Consider the following 18519-nt stretch of genomic DNA (forward strand, 5'->3'; position numbering starts at 1 on the left):
TGTAGTAAACACGCAGACTTGACACATCCAGTCTGTCAGACTTAGACAAGTGGGTAAGCAGCCACAAGCTGTGATCGAATGGATGGGATTATGCTATGGAGTCACATGTGGATCTAAACTAATAAATGCAAGTGTCCTTACTATATATTAGAATCCTAGACATTGGTGGTTGCTTCTGATTGAGTTCAGGTCTACGAATAATTCTATCAAGTAAATGTATTTAAAACCTGAGAACACCGAAGAAATTAAATGTCAATGGTTCCATTAGTAAACCTGTATTCTCTTGGCAGAGCTAAAACTGTACCAACAGAGCATACAAAAATAAGAAATAAAAATTTAAAAATGTCTACATAGGGGCTTCTACGTTTATCTCACCGGTCAGATCTATCTCCAGAGTGCTCTTGGGCACACCAGCTCTCTAGTTATTTCTCAGCTACGTTAAAGCTCTCTACCCAGAAAGAAATAAGTGTCATCACAAACCAAGTGCTCACCTCATCCCGGCTGGGATCGGCACACGCTGTGACCCGTGACCTGCCCTCCCACACGCTCTCAGAGCCGCTCCAGCACTGCCTGCTGGACACTGAGACACACAATCTGACCCAGGTGCTTCCACAGAAACACGAGGATTGCCAGGTCTTGATATCTGTAGTAGGAAATTTTAATTTTTAACACCATAATTCAATCCTGGCTGTTCTTTAAGCACATTTTTAAATTCTTTATTTTTAATTGATTGAATTCATACAAAATAAGCCTGTTAAATTGAAACATATCCCCCCATTTTTCCATTGCTGAGACATTTAATGAATAAAACAATTTTAACAATTCTTTTATTGATGTCCATCTAACACATTCTCTAAGACTTGTCCAGATCAAAACGACTGATTCATGCAGACCGCAGAACTATTCCACATTCATGATAAACCCACGTTTCCCAGTGTACAAGGTTACATGATGGAGCACTGGCCACGTTCCTGTTAAAATTCCTCCTCTGCCTGCTTGCTGCGGGACCGCTTGAGCTGCTGCAGCCGCTCCACGGTCTCCTCGACAGTGCGCTCCCCGTGGACCTTGTTGTCTCTGGTGCGGATGTTCACCGTGCCGCTGGCTTTCTCCTTCTCACCAACAACTAGAACATAAGACACAAGACTCTGGGGTTTGTCCTGGACAGCAGAAATCACCCTGGAACTGAAGATACACTCAGATGGACAGGTGACCATGTCCATTAGGGTTATAAAAGTTTGTAGTTAAAAAAGGACCTACAAACTTTTAAGTTCCTAAAACTTTCATCCTGAGTCACTAAATCCAGCGATCTTAATTAAAAAAAAAAAAAAAAAAAGGATATACCAGCAATTCCATGAAGGCAGACATTCTGTGAACAACCCTTTGGAAGTTTTCTAATCCTTAAACTTCCTTGCTAGCGAAGAGAGCACACTGAATATTGAGAATCATGCTTACAGGAGCCTAGTACATGCTGGGTCCAATTCCCAGGACCACAAAAAAGTAAGAAAAACCAAAGAGGGAACTGTGGGGTTTGAATGAGAATGTGTTTGAATGCATGCTTCCCAGTTAGTGAAACTTTAGGAAGGCTTAGGAGATGTGGCCTTGGAGTTGTATCACCAGGGGTTGCCTTTGATCTTTGAAAAGTCCACCCCAGGCCCAGTCTTTCTCCCACCCTCCCTCTCCTGGGCCTGTGGGTCAGGCGCAGACTCTGAGCTGTCGCCCCAGCCATGCCTGCCTAACTGCTGCTCCCTGCCATGACGGTCATGGACCCACCCTCCCAAACTGTAAGCCTCCAATTAACGGCTTTCTTTTCTGAGTTGCCCCAGTCATGGCGCCTCCTCACACTAACAGAACAGTGACTACGGCAGGAAGTGAGGTCATGCATAACCAAGATCCACTGAGCTCAAGTCTCGAGATCTCAGTGGCTTTCCCTGCACGCTGGGAACTTCGCTCCTTACCCAGGATGAAGTTATACTGTGCCAGCTGGGCATTTCTGATCTTCTTATTCAAGGTGCAGCCTGGATCCAGGTCCGTGTCAGCCATGAACTTGGCATCATGGAACTGTTGCCGCACCTAGTAACAATTGGAGTCAAATGAGAATCAGTTTATTCTGTTACAGAATTTAACATATTTCATTAATTTATTTATGGAAGGAAATGCTAATATAAATACTGAAGTTGATAACACAAAACGATGACTTGATTTACATTTTGGAGCTGGGGGTGCAACACAGCTGTAGTGCTCAACACGCATGAGTTTGATCCCCAGCATTCGAACAAAAAGGGACATTTCCTCTTTTTTTTTTTTGGTTTTTCGAGACAGGGTTTCTCTGTGGCTTTGGAGCCTGTCCTGGAACTAGCCCTTGTAGACCAGGCTGGTCTCGAACTCACAGAAATCCGCCTGCCTCTGCCTCCCACGTGCTGGGATTAAAGGTGTGCACCACCACCGCCTGGCCGACATTTCCTCTTATAAAATAAATATTTTAGAAAACAAGTTCGTATTGTTAAGCTTGTTCAGCAAGCACTTTAACCCTCTGAGCCTTCCTGCCACGGCTTACCCACCCCTACTGTGTTTAAGACAGTCTCCTTCTATCATCCAGGCTGGCCTCAAACCTGTGCACTCCTGCTTCACCCACCCAGCTACTGGGATGCAGGCTCACCACCACACCCGGCCTTTTTCCTGACTGACAGCTAAGCATGTACAGTCTTTACAGCATGGAGCAATCACCACAACAGAACAGACTGTTCTTTCAGGTGCAAAGTTCACAGGACTGTTCACATGTTTGCTAGAGGGGCAGACACTGCCTTGCCGCTGTGAGATGAAAAGAATTTCAAGCCACTGAGGAAAGTTGCATCAGCAAATGAACAAATCAGCAAATACCAGGCACCTCAGTGGGACATGCAATTCTAATGTAATAATACAGGGTAGGCTGTGTTTGCTAATTCATTTCTTTATAACATCACACTAAAATATAGCTGAAACACTACGTGAATACATGTGGTCACGGAACCATTAAGGAAAAGCTCTAAAGGACAACATCTCTGATGTAGCGAGCCCTTGATCTGACAAGAATCCACGGCTCACCAACCTGAAAGCTTAAAAACACTATTGTATGCATAATAAATAAATAAATATTAAAAAAAAAACCCACAGTCACCGGGATGGGTGTGCTGGTGCATGCTGGCAACCCAACCACTCAGGGACTAGGACAGGAAGCTGGGACCCAGGCCATCGGGGACTATACAATAAGAATCCCAAGGCAAAAAGCTTAAAAACAGCCTTAGGGGTAAAGCAGACCCTACTTAAGGATTACCTTCTGGGCATATTCATCACATGTTGGCCCCACAGGAACAACCATGACCTGGCGAGGAGAGAGCCAGAACGGCCTGCGGAAGAAACAGCAGTGAGTGTAGAAGGAACGAGTGCTCATCCTAAAACCTGGGGCCAGAGTCTGGCTCCCTCTAGTGCGCTCTCGTCCGTGAACCTCAGACCTTCCTCCCGCACAATTTAATGGGAACAAACAGAAGGGCCTCACCATTTGCCCCCGTAGTTTTCTGTGAGGATGGCGATCATCCTTTCCACCGACCCCAGGATGGCTCGGTGAACGATCACGGGCCTTGTCTTGTCATCACCGTCGTGGCTACGGAAAAGAGGGATTTGCTCTATCTTATTATTAATGTTGTCCCCTGTACGGCCTGAAGCTCAGAGCAGATACCAGAAGCTCACCTTACGTAAGTAAGATTAAATCTGATGGGCAACTGGAAATCCAGCTGGATGGTCGCACACTGGTGGTAGCGGCCGATCGCATCTTTGATCTGTATGTCAATCTGAAAAGCAAACATTGAGTTATAATAAGAGGCTTTTAATTTTCTCTGTTTCCCATTTAAAGGGATGCTTCTTTACCCACAACTAAAATTCACGGTACCCAAATATCCTAGGGGACTGACCTTTGGACCATAGAAAGCTCCGTCACCAGGATTCAGCTCCCACTTCTCGCCAAACTCATTCAAACTGTTTTCAAGTTGCTACAAAGCAGAAACAATTTGACATTTTATTCATCCACAATGTTCCTTCCACTTAATTTAGATGTAAAAGTCTCCAGGCTGCTTTCCTGACCCTGCTGTGCTGTGTAACTGTGTTGGGCTAAGGGCATCCTCCTATTGAACCAAAGGCCCCTTTAAAGCTACGCCGTAGTAACTGACCGAGTATGAAAACACTCAGCAACTCTGAAGCACCTGAAGACCATCCAGAAAATCAGCCCACTTCAACACCAGAAACACTGCCATTTTCTTTTGCTTATAGCCACTTAAGACTTCCTGGGGAAAAAGAAAATCACTTACTTTCTCGGCTTGGTTCCATATTTCAATATCTCCAAGGAATTTTTCTGGGCGAGTAGAAAGATTCAATTTAAATGAAAATCCAAAGACATTATATACTGTGCGAAGAAAATCCAAACAACCTTTGATTTCATCCTCAATCTTAAGGAAGAAAAAAAAAAAAAGCAGTTATTTTTCTCACTGTTAAATTTGTCGAGAGGATTTTGCCCCACAGGGCATTATACCTGGTCCATGGCACAGAATATGTGTGCGTCATCCTGCTGGAATCTTCGGACCCGCGTGAGTCCTGTGAGAGCCCCGGAGAGCTCATTCCTATGAAGCACGCCAAAATCAGCCAACCGCAGAGGCAGCTCTCGCCAGGACCTTGGCCGATGATCGAACATAAGGCTGAAGGAGAAAGCAAAGCAAAAGCCATGGATAACTGCACACGGTAAAGGACACACTCCCGCAGCAGAGGGCTTACCTAGCACTTGTGAGGCCTCGGGAGAATCAAGTAACAACAAAGAGAACAACTTGAAATATTCACAAGAAAAAAACTTCCTCAAATATTATTTAGTAACATGAAAGGCTGTCAAAAAGTCGCTGATTCTAGTTTGCCACGACCAACATTTTTTTCAAGGCCCAAGCTTCACACGGCAACAGAGGCACTCGCGTGAATATAAAATGACAAGTGGCTTACAGTGCAATTAACTGTGGCTAAGAGAGAATAAAGCGATGTAGTCCCAAGGCTTTAGGCCAAATCCTAGTGCTCAGCACTTCCATTAATATGAACACTATATTCAAATAACGCGAAGGTTTAATGAAAGGCTCATAATGAAGAAATATTTTTAGTTGCATACAAATTACTTCTACACTGGAAATCATGACCAGACCTGCTCTGGTCAAACACAAAGTGCTTCGGAAACTGAACACTGTTTCTCTGATGTGTAAGGCCCCATTTCTGAAAGGTGTTATCCTCTCAGCAGCTCTTTCTGAATCCCCTTCCTCCGGAGCTGCACACATGGACAGACTATCTACATGTGTGTCACTCTTGGACCTCCCAGAAGTCACTCTTCACCGCCCTTTCACAATTCGAGGCAGAGGCACAGGGAAGGATTTCCCAAGAATATTAACTCATCAGCAATGGGTTCTGCTAAAACGCATTTCTTTCCACAGGAGGAAGAAAAGGTAGGAACACTGGTCTCCCGCTCCACCCCACATTCAGCCCCTTCTGCAGTCTTCTCTGCCTGTTTGCTGCTATAACCCCAGGACCACCCCTGAATGTCTATAAAGCGTGGGATCTAATCGGCGTGAAACGTTGTATTCCAGTCTTCTTCCGATCACTGATTTTCCTGTTGTTGTTAAGAGATGCACTGGGCTTCTTCTGACACTTTCAAACTGGGAGAGCCTCATGTTTTGTTCTTGGTCACATCCCCTCTGCCCTCACCCGCCTCCCCTCAGACCTCTTTCCTCTCTGCTTCCACGGGACAGATATGCTATGACCCGTATGTTCTCCCCTGGCTCCCCTCAGACCTCTTTCCTCTCTTAGTCTCCTTTCTACACTGGCATCTGTCAAAGGCGCCACAGGAATCTGGAACAAAGAACTCTAAACAGCAATGCCATGCACAGCTGCAGGATGGAGAGACGGCTCGAGGGTTAAGAGCCATGCTGCTCCTCAGAGCACTCGGGTGCAGTTCCTGCACCCACAGGGGGCAGCTCACAACCACTAACCCCAGCAGCTCCGACACCTTCACCCAGGCTCTCAGGAACCCACAGACATGTGGCATAGACTCAGTGCAGACACACAGAGGTAAATTCACTAAAAAGAAAGAAAATACAAAGCTGCTCGATACCAGTGTCCCGGACAGTTCATGGGCTTCAGGGCGAACTGCTCCTTCTCCACCTCAAAGGAGAACATGTTCTCGCTGTAGTGCTCCCAGTGCCCAGAGGTCATCCAGAGGCGGCTATTGAAGATGTTGGGGGTCACGACCTCCTGGAATCCTCTTCTCCTGTATTCGCTCTTAGAGCAGAACACACACACAGGGAAGTCAATGGAGGGAGAAAAGAACTACAGAGTGAAACCATAGGCACGTATATCGTGACTCAGAAGTTCCATCTGGACGTGCTGTACCAAAACACAGAAATACAACTGCCTTGGCATGGCTAGCAGGACAGGAGCCCAGAACCTGTGTCACTGGGCATTGGTAAGTGCACAAGCTACTGTGGGAGGAAGAAGCTCTCCACAGCGGTCATGGACGACTACAGCATGGGACAAGTGGACACAAACAAGCCGGGAGTATGTTATCTAATACACATACACAAGACCTACATGTGAGCTGAGGGACACACAAGCACAAAATACGGCAGATACATATATATGGAGGTGTAAAACACATGGGTGAGGAGCCACACCAACTACACAACAGTTTAAAGGGGTCTTAAAAATAAAACAGCATGTACTCTTTTTATAAAAACTGTGGACAAATATAAAACAGCATGTACTCTTTTTACAAAAACTGTGGACAAATATAGCCCAATGCAAATATGTTAAATCTGGTGGCAAGCAAACCTAACTCTTTTCTTTAAATGTATGCTTGAAATGGTTCATAATTTAAAAAGAAAACACAAATGATCCAAGAGACACAACACAGTCCCCGGTGAAAGGCCACTGACCCCTCAAGTTCAGCAGCTGTTCTCTGCTTAGTGCTGAGCGGGGCTCATCTGCCGTTTCCATGACCAAAATCAAACATTAGAATGACTCTAAATAATTTATGAGACTGTTAACATGAAAAAAGATACATCCGTGTGCATGTGTGCGTGTCTATGCGAATGTGTGCCACCTGAGTGTGGGTACCTATGGTGACCAGAAGAGGGCATCAGATCCTCTGGAGCTGGAGCTGTACATGGTTGGGAGCTGCAAGACCGGAAGCTGCCATCCAAACTCAGGTCTTCAGGTCTTCTGAAGAGCAGTAATTATCACTAAGATATCTCTCCAGACCCAACTTCTTAAAAAATTATGTTTATATGTGTGTTTGTGTTTATTGAGTGAATGCTATGTGTATGCAGGTGCCTGCAGAGGCCAGCAGAGGGCATCAGATCCTTTGGAGCTTAAGTGAGGCACTTGATGTGGGTGCTGGGGAAATGAATTTGGGTCCTTTAGAAGGGCAGCAATCACTCTAACTACTAAACATCTCTGAAGTCAGACTTCAACTTAAAAAAATAATGGATTTTCCCCCTCCAATACAGATTTATCTTTCTTTTAGCAGACCCTAGCTAATAAAATTATCTTTTTTTTTTTTAATTACAACACTGCTTGGCCAATAGCTTAGGTGTATTCCTACCTAGCTCTTATATCTTAAACTAACCCACTTCTATTAATGTGTGCATTGCCACGAGACTGTGGCTTACAGGAAAGGTTCTGGCGGTGGTGTTTTGTTCCTTCGGCCTATACATGACATCTCTCTGATTCCACCCACTCTCTCTCTATAGTTCTTCCAGCCTGACTATATTTTGCCCTGTTATAGGTCATAGCAGCTTCTTTATTAACCAATGGTAATAAAACATACTAATAGCATACAGAGGGGAATCCCAGATCACATAATGAACTTCAGGCTATCCGGGGTTGCATAGTGAGACTTTGTCTCTAAAAACAAAAGGAGCGAAATTGTTCCTGGAACTCGGTGCTGGTATAATGTCTAAAATTATCTTATATCCTAACTCTTCAGAAGACAGTAACAAATAAAGCTTACCCTGATAAATTCCATAAGCGTATTGTAAATGTAGGCTCCTTTGGGTAGGAAAAAGCAACTTCCAGGGCTGAGTTCATGGAAGAAATATAGTTCTTGGTCCTGGATAAAAGAGCAGAAAATTGTTTATAAATGTATAAATGATTGGTGTTCCTCAGTTCACAAATCTGCCACTGTGTTCCCAGCTTTAACTATGCCAATATGAAAGTTTCTTGGGTACAATTTAACGGTATAGAATTGCATATGATTAACAGCTTAGCACCAATCTGTCACCTCCCTGACAATCAATGCTGGGAAACAGTGACATGGAACAGAAGTCCCCAGAGCGCTGAGATTTTGCTCTTTGCTTTTATATGAACAGCAAGAAAGAAAAAAGAAAAACACCTGATGATGAAAGCCAGGAAAGTGGCTAAAAGCCCTTGGGGAGGAACCCGCCCATCACTGCCAGCTTCCTCATTGCAAGTCATTTATTTCCAGGAGTCAGAGGGCAGACCTAGCAGCCAAGCCAAGTAAACGTCATTTTATAGAGGAAAAAGTTTTAAAGAATCAAATGTAACTCCGACAGGAGGAGAGTCAGAAGCAGCTGGGCAGCAAGGAAAAGACAGCACAGAATCCACTGGTGACCTGCCCTATCCCTAGAGAAACAGCTAGACTGATCTCTCAGACTCAGACTCTACAGCGTCACAGGGAACCCATGAGATGGGTTCCCAGTCTAATTCTGCCAGCTCCAAAGTGCTGTTTCCAGGAAGCTGTGGGTCCTCAGCACTGTCCTGAGTCACAGTAACGGACTCTGAATGTTTCCAAAGGACACTGTGGACACGACTGGCTCCCAAATCAGGGAACCTGAAATCTAAGACTGTCTTCAAAACCAAACTTAGTGCTGAGCAGGCACAACTCAAATGAACTGTAGGAAAGCTCCTACCAGACAGCACTGTAACGTACCCTTCCAATTTTCCTATGATCTCGGTTCTTGGCTTCCTCTTGGAACTTCTCCCACTCTTTCAGCAGCTTGGGGTCGGGGAATGAAATGCCGTAAATCCTCTGCAGGGTTTCCATGTCTGCCTTGCCTTCCCAGTATGTGGAGGAATTCTAAAAGCAAGGAGCAACGATGACATAACACTTAACTGTAAACATTCCTCATTAATTGTGTATTATTTCTCACAATGACCTTAAAAAGTAAATCCACACTAATTTCTTTGACAAGGAGACTCCAGACAAGACAGTCCAAGTAACATCTCCACCCCAGGTGGGTGGACTCACTCCGCAGCAGAGTCCTCTGCTTGCTTTTCTTAAGAAGGCTCTTTCCCTGGATCACAGCCCCATGAACACTACTCCAGCACAGGGCTCCTCCCACAAACCACTGTCAAAGCAGAGAGGAAGCCATGCAAATGATGGAAGGCACCTGCAACTGACATGATTATTCCCAGGACTCGGGGACTCAATCTTTCCAGCATTTAAGCCGGCCTACAACTGAGAGGATGAGCTGTATGAGAAAGAGCCACTTGGGTGATCACTAGCCAAACCCAACACCGAGTCTCAGAGCTTTGGAAGCCATGGTGGCCTGTGACTGCTGGATTCTGTGACTCCTTCAAACCCCGTGCCCATATGGTAGCCCTGGTAATGAGTACTGGGATACAAATGACACATACAATACCCCAGTGAGTACACAGCATTGAAGTACACAGCATTGAAAACAAAAGCTGTGACCCTCCATATACTGATGAGAAACAAGCCGTTAGGAAGGAGGCAGCAATGGAAAGGGAGGCGTAAGTACCCTCGACAATCCACAGCAGGCTTTACCTTGTGTATTTTTAAAGTCTTGATCTTGCCAGTGTGTCTGACATGAGGACCCCGGCAGAGATCTATCAGAGGGCCACATCTAAAGATGAAGGAAAAGGTAGTTTAGCAAAGGCAGAGTAACACAGCAGCTACGTTCAACAGCATTCAATATTCTCACCTATAGACAGTTGTGGTTGGAGTATTCACCTTCTCGTTCAATATCCGGCACTTGAACTTGTTGTACTGAAAATGAGAAATGAGACGTCACCATGGCCTCTCGTGTTTATTTCTAAATATGTAGCTAGAATGTGAGTCAAATCACACTTTTCAGAGCACACCAGCACTTCAATTTTTTCTAGAGGAAACTTAGGTGCACTACTTCAAGGATTGGCTGACAAAATAGAAGTGGTTAAGGCTCAGTTTACCTTAAACATTTCTAGTAACGTCTCCTTTTTCACTTCCAATCTTTCGAAAGTTTGCTTCTCTTTGATGATTTTCTTACACAAAGCTTCCAGAGAAGAGAAGTCATTGCTGGACACTCCCCTTCAGGAGAAAAAAAAACATCTTTCCATATTCCATTTGAATCAATACAGGGATTTTTCTCTAATACTGTGAAATAGAGCCTTTCATCATATACTAGAATTTAATTTATATTTTTCATAAATTATACTTGTAGTTTCACGGGCTTCTAACTCTGCTATTGTGGAGAAGTTTCTCACAAGTGACATCTCCCCAAGCTCCATCATAAGGAAAATGAGAGCCCATTTCATCTCCCAACATGCCTCTGGGCATACTTCCACCAATCCGAGATTTCCCTACACGTAACTCTCATTACTTCAACTTCCGTCAGTAACTGGAACTAACAGCGTTATGCTCTGCGCTATAAATTTGTCGCCTTCATTGACAATGCTTTAAAAGTTACACCTATGTGTATACTCAGATTTCCCCTTCATCCAGGGTCTCACTTACCCTTCTTCAAGGTACATATCGTAATAGAACCCATTTTCTATTGGTGGGCCATAACATAAGCATCCACCATAGACTCTTTCCATGGCTTCACCCATTATGTGGGCACTGGAGTGCCAATATACCTGAAAAATGTAAAGAAAAAGGGGATGGCGTTAGTCTGGGCAGACACACGATGAGACACTGTTCGGTAGACACGAATGGGAGCACACCCAAAGCAAGGTTCCCATTGTGAATCGAGGCCCCAAGGTAATAGTGAGATGTCCATAACCAGCTGTGGCCTCCAGGTCACCCCCGAGAACCCCTGATCCACACAAGGACACACTGACATCCCCCTTCTACAGCTTGTGGTCAGGCTTTACTGTAAATCCGATAAACGCTAGACGGAAACTTACTGCCTGCGCTTCCTCGTCCTCAAACTTGAGAAGCTCCAGAGTGCAGTCTGCCTCCAGTGGGCGGTCCAGGTCCCAGACAACTTTGTTCACTTTCGCGACAACGGTGTTGTAGGCCAGGCCTTGACTTCAAACAGAAAACAACCCAGGTGGTTATCTGGCAAGACTAGCTATTAAAAACTACTGGTTTTCGGAGAGAATGAAACAATGATGGAGAAACAGAGGCATCCACATTAAACACTTGCTTCTCGGGCTACCCAGGTGATGTAGGTATTAAATACAGCACAGCACCCCATGGCTCTACAAACAGAAAATTAGCAAGTAGTATTTCTTACATATTTCAAGTCAGTCTGTGTCAAATTCAAGACAGACTTCAACCCTATTTGGTGAGGGCACATGAGCTTTATATTATACATTCTTCCTAGCTGTCTTGCTTTATTCCAACCATTTAAATGTAAGGCTTCTGGCTGCCACCATAGTTTGCTGACAACTGGTCAAAGAAAGGTGTGTGACATTTTACCTTGTCCAGATAAAGTGACCACCTATCAATCTGATCAAGAATAAGAAAGTTGGGGCTGGAGAGATGGCAGCCAGTGCTCTTCCAGAGGACCGGGGTTCAATTCCCAGCACCCACATGGCGGCTCATAACTGCCTGTAACTCCAATTTCAGGGAATCTGACACCTTCACACAGACATGCATGCAGGCAAAACATGAGTAAAATAAAGTAAATACATAAATCATTAAAAAATAATAAGATTAAGAAAGCTTTTTCTGCCACAAAGTATGTAAATACATTGTTATTCATAATTTCTTTTATTCCAATAGGCTTTAAGACTAACTATATACAGTTTTCTTGTTGAATTTATAAACACAGAACATATTTTTTCCTACATGATATACCAGTTTTTTTTTTTAACTTTCCCTGTTATGTGACCTACCTTCATAAATCAGCTCAAAACTGAGACACTTAAGTAAAAGCTGAACACTGTCCTGTCCCTGCAGCTTTACGATCCTAACAGAAAAACAAATATGTGGCTTCCTAAGCCTTCAGAAACTAACACTGAGTCTTGACTACAAAGCTCACATCCCCTTGATTTTCAAAGATCTCAATAAGTAAATTAAACGCCTTGAGCAGAAACGTAAGAATATTCTCAGGATACACCTGGCGAGACAACAAATGAACACTTAGTTACATTATAAACCGTGGAAGGCCAAAGGAGGTGTACTGCTTACCTAATTCCACACGCAATCTGGTACGGTGTGGTTTTCCAGGACTCTGCGTCCACTTGCTTGCCGTCGGGCAGAGTGACTTTAATTGGCTTGCTATCGTTTGCTGCCTTCTCAGCCAGGAGAGAATCATGCTCTGCTTTTAGCTTGTTGTACATATCAAGGCGTGTGTTGATATATTCCGGCCAAGGATTCAACTGTAAACAAACAAACGAAGTGGTAAGTAATCACTAATACTTGCCACACAATCTCATCCAAAGTATAACAAGGAAATGAAGAGACACGCATATTACTCTTTCCCTGCAAATCTAAGGTTCACTCTCAGCGATTCCTCCCGCAGTGACACTGGCATAAAATGACCAGGGACTGCATAAGCACAGCTAACACCATCCCACATCACCTGCAAAACCTTTACGAACAGAAATGGTTCTAAGCTTAATCAGCGTTACACAAGCAGGGTTTGTGTTTTGTTTTTCTAAGACAGGTCTCACTATTTTCCTAGGTTGGTCTAGAACTCAATTCTCCTCCTCTAGCTCCGAAACGCCAGGACTAAGGAAGTGTGTTCATCGCTACTCCAGCTTTATACCCAGCTCTTTAAAGTCTGTTTATTGAGTTACTTCAAAAAAGCTTAGTCTTTTGTGTTCCTACATCCCAGCAGCTTCCCAAGGTCTCCAATAAAACTGCAATGACTAAATGCAAAACAGCAAAGCACAGTTTACAGGAGTTCAAACTCCAAACCAGCAGAACACCACGCAGAACCACCTCACGCACCAGGAACCAAGTGCATTCTGGGATGGCTTTGAACTGCAGTTCTATGTCACTGAGCCTGGGATCTGAATAATTCTCTGGATGTAAGTAAACCAGACCCCAGAAGCAGATCCAAGCAACAAGAAAGAAATCAAAGAACTGGATTCTGTTTGGTTCCTTATGTGCATACAGAAACCCAGCACAGAGCCCCTACCCTTTCACACCTCGTTTAAAGAAAGAGAAGTCAGTGTCCAGTCTTGGCAGCCCAGTGACAACCGCAGCCCTTCCTCTACACTTCTATCCTTGTGATTCTGTGTAAATCCACTGCACTATCAACTACCTGCAAATCCTTCTTCCCCCACAGGCTCCTTCTTAACTCTTCTCCCTAGGTTTTCCACACCACCTGCAGTGACCATTAGAGTCTTTACATAGGGGCCACCAGGCCTAACATCTGAACTCCATGCCCAGGATGCACAGTGGAGAAGGAATGCCTGCAAGTTGTTCCCTGGCTTCCACATGTGTGACACGCTATGGAAACCTATACACACACACACACACACACACACACACACACACACACTCCTCATCGAGGGTAAGTCTGGGACAGTTCCCTGTTCCCCATCAGCCTTTGAAACCAAAGCAATGGCGGGGTCACTTATATTACCTCTGCTCGACCCCCATCTCCGCCTCCATCTTTGTTCTTCTTCTTGCCTCCTTCCTTTCGCTTCTCCTCACTGGCATCCACCTAAAGAAGCAGAACAGAAGAGAGGTTCTCATCTTTCAGCCCTACTTGACATCTTTTCCAAAATTGCAGCTAAGAAAGCTATACCCAAAAAGAAATTTTTTTTTTTTTCAAAGGACAATCTTATTTTGAAAGATTGGAAATTCCTTCTCTGGTAAAGACAAGTTAGACAAGTTGCAAGAAAAACAAGCCCTAAAAAAGTAAAAGGCCATTTATCAATGTACATTTCCTCAAAGCTCCTATAACTTTCCCTTCAGACTCGGACCTGTATGAAACACAGAGCAACAAGAAAGAATGCAACCTATTCAATAAGAGTCACTTTGGTGTGAGTGTGTGGGGTGTAATTATCTCGCTACCTACCTAACGGCCCACAGGCTACCTCCAAGGAAACCAAGTGGACTGGGTGACCACGCACTTACGTTCACTTCTTCTAGGCTGTTTTTGTCTTGAGAACTGGGTGTGATTATGCCCTTCACAACAACCTTGTTGTGAAGACGAAATGGGAAAGGAATAAAGGTTTGAGCCTGTGGGGCTGGGGACAAAAGGACTTGTGGGTTAGGTCTGTATCCCACTGAGTCAGCTTTCCACAATTTATGATACCTGATTATTACAGAGGCAACAATATCACAGTTTACAAGTCGTTCGTTCATTCACCAAATCTCTAATGTTTTACTAGACACCTGCTCAGGGGCTACTATCTCGGCTAACGTCTAGCATTACATAAGCCGTAAGAACCCCGGAGGTCCTGACCTAACAGGGGTTGGTTTAAGAGTAGGATGGAAGGCCAGCCGGGAAAGAAGCAAAGAGGTAATCAAGCTGAAACGGTAAAACACAATTTTTTAAAGGAAACAACACAAAAATAGAAAGAAAATCTATGTGTAGTCAATACTCAATACCTTAAATTTATAGTTTAGAATGTATACATAAGTATTTTAGTGATCTGTCCAATCAGGATGGACACTCCTCTTGATGAGGACCTTCGCTCCCCTGCTCCCCTGGACTATTGAAACAGCCTGTTACATGGCCTCCCCTCTCCTCAAACCCCAATGCCAGGTCAGTCTTGACAATAAAATCCTTGCTTAAAATCCTGCATGTGGAGAACACTGATGTCTTCAAACTGCTGTATTTCCTGTCTTTTCCAATACAGCTGAGACACAACTCACCCTCTCTGTACCTGGGCAGCCCTGCCCTGCCTGGGTTACCTGACCTCATTTTTTCAAAACCAATAAAACAGTCTGATGGTGCTTCACCTGTAACTCAACTGAGCTGATCACACAAAACTTCGATTTTCCAGTCTTGTACTCTAGGCTTTTGGAGACCACCACCCCCCCTTACTCCTGTTGCCACCTGCGCTGTCTGGCTAAGTGCCAGAACAAATAAATACACGGAACATTTGTTGGCTTTAAGGGGGGGGGGGGCGACACGGACGACGTGTGTGAAGTTACCTAGGACGCTTCCTGCCCCTGACTAATTTCCAAGCAGTCTGTCAAATGGAGCCATCCAGCCTTCACCATTTGCTTATCATAAAGCACCCAATCTTTGGCAAATTGGATCTGATCTCGGGGACTGGCTTTTCCTTCCTAAACTAGAGCTTTCTGCTCCACAAAGATTTACGGTCTTCAAAGTTCTGCCATGTTCTTTCCGCCTATTTAAAAGCACAAAAATACAAGCGTGGGAGTCCAAGCCCCGCATGGTCACTGTCTAGCTCTGAGCAAGTCACTCAGTCTCAGTTCACAGATCTCTGGGACGAGGATGACCCCCGGACCCCTCCTGCCTGCTGGGACTCCCCAATACCAGCAGATCCTCGCTACTTTCCCGCCGGGCAGAGTCGGCTCCCAGGACACGCCCAGCCACCGCGCCTGCTCACCGGCTTCTCGCCGTCCATCTTCCCCGAAGGGCTGCTGGCCTTCTCCTCCGACATGGAAGGACCGCCGAGAGACAAAACCCGAGAGCTAGACCCCAGAGAAGAGCCTGAGCCGGCGGACAGAACGAGCAATTCCACACTGCGCGTGCGCCACGTGGCCTAGCCGGAACCAGCTGATGCAATGGGGCGCCAGGCCCCGTCCTGCTGCCTTGGGCGCGCGGCCAATGGGACACTCATAGAGGCGGGCTCTCCCTTTTCTCAACCAATAGGATAGCCGGAGGAGTGACGAGCCTTTCTAGGAACTCCCTTAACTCAGTTCCAGACTACCAGTGAAGCGCGCAAGCGCCCTCCCGCTCATCTGACTTTCTGTCACCTGTAGGGCCTTAGCGGCCACCGTAGTGAATACGAGCCGCTTGGACTGAGTTCCCGGAAGCAATGGGCAAGCTGGTTGTGGTCTCTGGCACTTTGACTTATTTCAGATGCACTCTTGGTGGCCTGTTGGGTGACAAGGACACTCTGAAGCGGTGACTCAAGTCTTCCTCATAGGAACGGGACCGATTTGGTTTGGGGGACAAGCAACGTTGCTCAGTCATTCCTCAGGGCATCACGGAGCTTTTCCAAAGAAGGCACACAAATACAGTCAGCATTTTATTTCAGGAAATAACTTCTGATCCACGTGAAAGTCATTTGTATCTCGGGGGGCTCGAGATTCGCTTCCTCTTATTTAAGCATCTGTACTTTATAGTTAGACCGCTTGTCCTAATGGCAACCACTACTTGGTTTGTTGTTTGTCTCGCTACTTAGTCAGGGATAGCCTCAAACTTGCAATGTAGAACTGACTGGTCTGGGAACCTACTACGATAGCCACCCTAATTCTGGGATTAAAGGCGTTTGCCACCATCCACGTCCACCCTAAACCGCCACCACTACATTTGGCGGAGGAGGGTAGGGTGAGGCAGGGTCGCACTATGTAGCCTAGCTGTCCTGGAACTATGTAGACAAGGCTGACCTCAGACTCACAGAGATCCACTTGCCTGTGACAAATACTTCCTGAATAACTTTTCAATGAATAGCTTCTCATTTCCAGGGACCATACTATCCTCCCTTTGTTGTAAATTTGTAACAACAAACCTGCATTTGTAACCTACGTTTGTCTCTCTTCTCATTTTTCAGAAGGCTACCTTTGCCTTTTCTGAAGGTACCGGCATGCCCTGATTCTTCTCCACCTCCTGGTCTCTATGAAAACCAGCGTTCAGGAAAGCCTCTGACTTTATTTTCACTAAATAAGTGACAACTAGACTTAAATATGTTGTTTCACCTAAGTCCCCAAAGCCTATGGTTAGAGTTTTCCCAATTCAGCACTATGGATATTTAGATAGTAACTATATGTGTGTGGTAGACTATCCTCTGTGCTGAAATAGTCCTCTAGCTCCAACCCACTCAGAGTCAATACCTTCTTTGTCCCAATGTGACAGCAGACTATGCCAATAGCCATTACCTAATGTCTCACTGGGCCAACAGTAACTCACAGCTGAGAATATAGTGTAAAGGACTAACTTCCAGATGTCCAGTCTTCAGGCATCATCAAAGGAAGACTGTACTAGAAATGCCCTGAGTATCTGCTGGTAAAGAAGGACCCAGTTTTCTCCTCATGGTCAGATCATTTTCTCTCCTAGCAAATCGGCCTGCACCCGCACTGATTCTGAGTACTTAGAATCACTCAGTTATCAGTGAAAATGTAAATGTTGTCCTAATCCACATACAAATACATGAATGATTTTAAAAAAATCTTTACTTTTTTTTCTTAATTTTATGTTCATTGCTGTTTTGCCTGTATATGTGGGGGCCAAAAGAGAGTTTTGGATCCCTGGGAATTGGAGTTACAGACAGTTGTGAGCCATGTAAGTGCTGGGCTTCAAACCCAGTTCCTCTCGAAGAGTAGCCAGCGCTCTTATCTGCTGAGCCGTTGCTCCAGCCCCCAAATAAGTGAGATATTAATGTTGACCTAAAACAACTACTTTAAGGAAATGAGATACTTCATTTTGCATCAAGTAGGAATGACAATGCCCCGAGAAAGTGGGTGTAAGTTACACCTAATGAAATGTCCTACCATGGGAAAGTTACATGAATTTTATTTTTATTTCATGTTGGGGATCAAGCCCAGGGACCTATGTGTGTTAGGCAAGCAAAGGAAGTCATGAACAATCTCTATTCCTAGCTGCCCAGGGGATCACCAGGTAGACAGGCTGCAGCAAGGCAGGGGATTGGTAGGGTTTACATGCTTCCTTTTAGGGTTTGTGAGTGCTAATTATCAAACTTAGAGACAGGTTCCAACAATGTTATCCAAAGAAAGTCCTTTCTTGTGCCAATAAGTTCAAGATTACTGCCCATTTTCTCTTCTATCAGATGTATTGTATCTGGCCTTTGTTGAGGCCTTTGATCACTTGGAACAAGTTTTTGCATGGTGATAAATATGGATCTATTTGCATTTTTCTACATATAGTCATCCAATTTGACTAGCACCATTTGTTGAAGATGCTATCTTTATTGTGTATGTCTAATTTCTCTATAAAAATCTGGTGTACATTGGTGTGTATATTTATGTCTGGTGTTTAGGCTTCTGGGTTTAGAGTGATTGTAACTCTTGGTGTTGATATCTGGTCTTTTCTTTGCAGGGTGGGTTCTCCAGTCCTTGGTTTCTGCCTGGGTCCGATTCAGCCACCTTGTCTCTCCACCTTACTT

At 44.8% G+C, this 18519-nt stretch overlaps 1 protein-coding gene across 1 annotated transcript; it reads right to left on the bottom strand.

The window, feature by feature from the left end:
• Nucleotides 1–702: 702 nt before the first annotated feature.
• Nucleotides 703–15951, bottom strand: Tars1 (threonyl-tRNA synthetase 1). Its single transcript, XM_050139040.1, has 19 exons — nucleotides 15781–15951; nucleotides 13836–13916; nucleotides 12431–12621; nucleotides 11200–11323; nucleotides 10808–10929; nucleotides 10264–10381; nucleotides 10017–10081; nucleotides 9860–9938; nucleotides 9002–9148; nucleotides 8063–8161; nucleotides 6167–6333; nucleotides 4559–4721; nucleotides 4338–4475; nucleotides 3945–4022; nucleotides 3724–3824; nucleotides 3533–3637; nucleotides 3311–3383; nucleotides 1956–2070; nucleotides 703–1123 (listed from the first exon to the last, which is right to left on the bottom strand). The coding sequence occupies exons 1-19, from the start codon at nucleotides 15832–15834 to the stop codon at nucleotides 975–977; spliced, it is 2169 nt and encodes a 722-aa protein (XP_049994997.1). The 5' UTR covers nucleotides 15835–15951; the 3' UTR covers nucleotides 703–974.
• Between the last annotated feature and the right edge of the window lie 2568 nt (nucleotides 15952–18519).

The sequence above is a fragment of the Alexandromys fortis genome, unplaced genomic scaffold, assembly GCF_014885135.2.
Source record: "Alexandromys fortis isolate MF-2015 unplaced genomic scaffold, M_Fortis_MF-2015_v1.1 scaffold_37, whole genome shotgun sequence".
Taxonomy (NCBI): domain Eukaryota; kingdom Metazoa; phylum Chordata; class Mammalia; order Rodentia; family Cricetidae; genus Alexandromys; species Alexandromys fortis.

Coding starts and splice junctions, on each gene's coding strand:
- Tars1 (XM_050139040.1), bottom strand. CDS start 15,834: ATGTCGGAGGAGAAGGCCAGCAGCCCTTCGGGGAAGATGGACGGCGAG. Junction 12,622..13,835: donor GAGATGGGGGTCGAGCAGAG/GTAATATAAGTG, acceptor GTTTGTTTACAG/TTGAATCCTTGGCCGGAATA. Junction 10,930..11,199: donor AGGACGAGGAAGCGCAGGCA/GTAAGTTTCCGT, acceptor TACATTTTTCAG/GTATATTGGCACTCCAGTGC.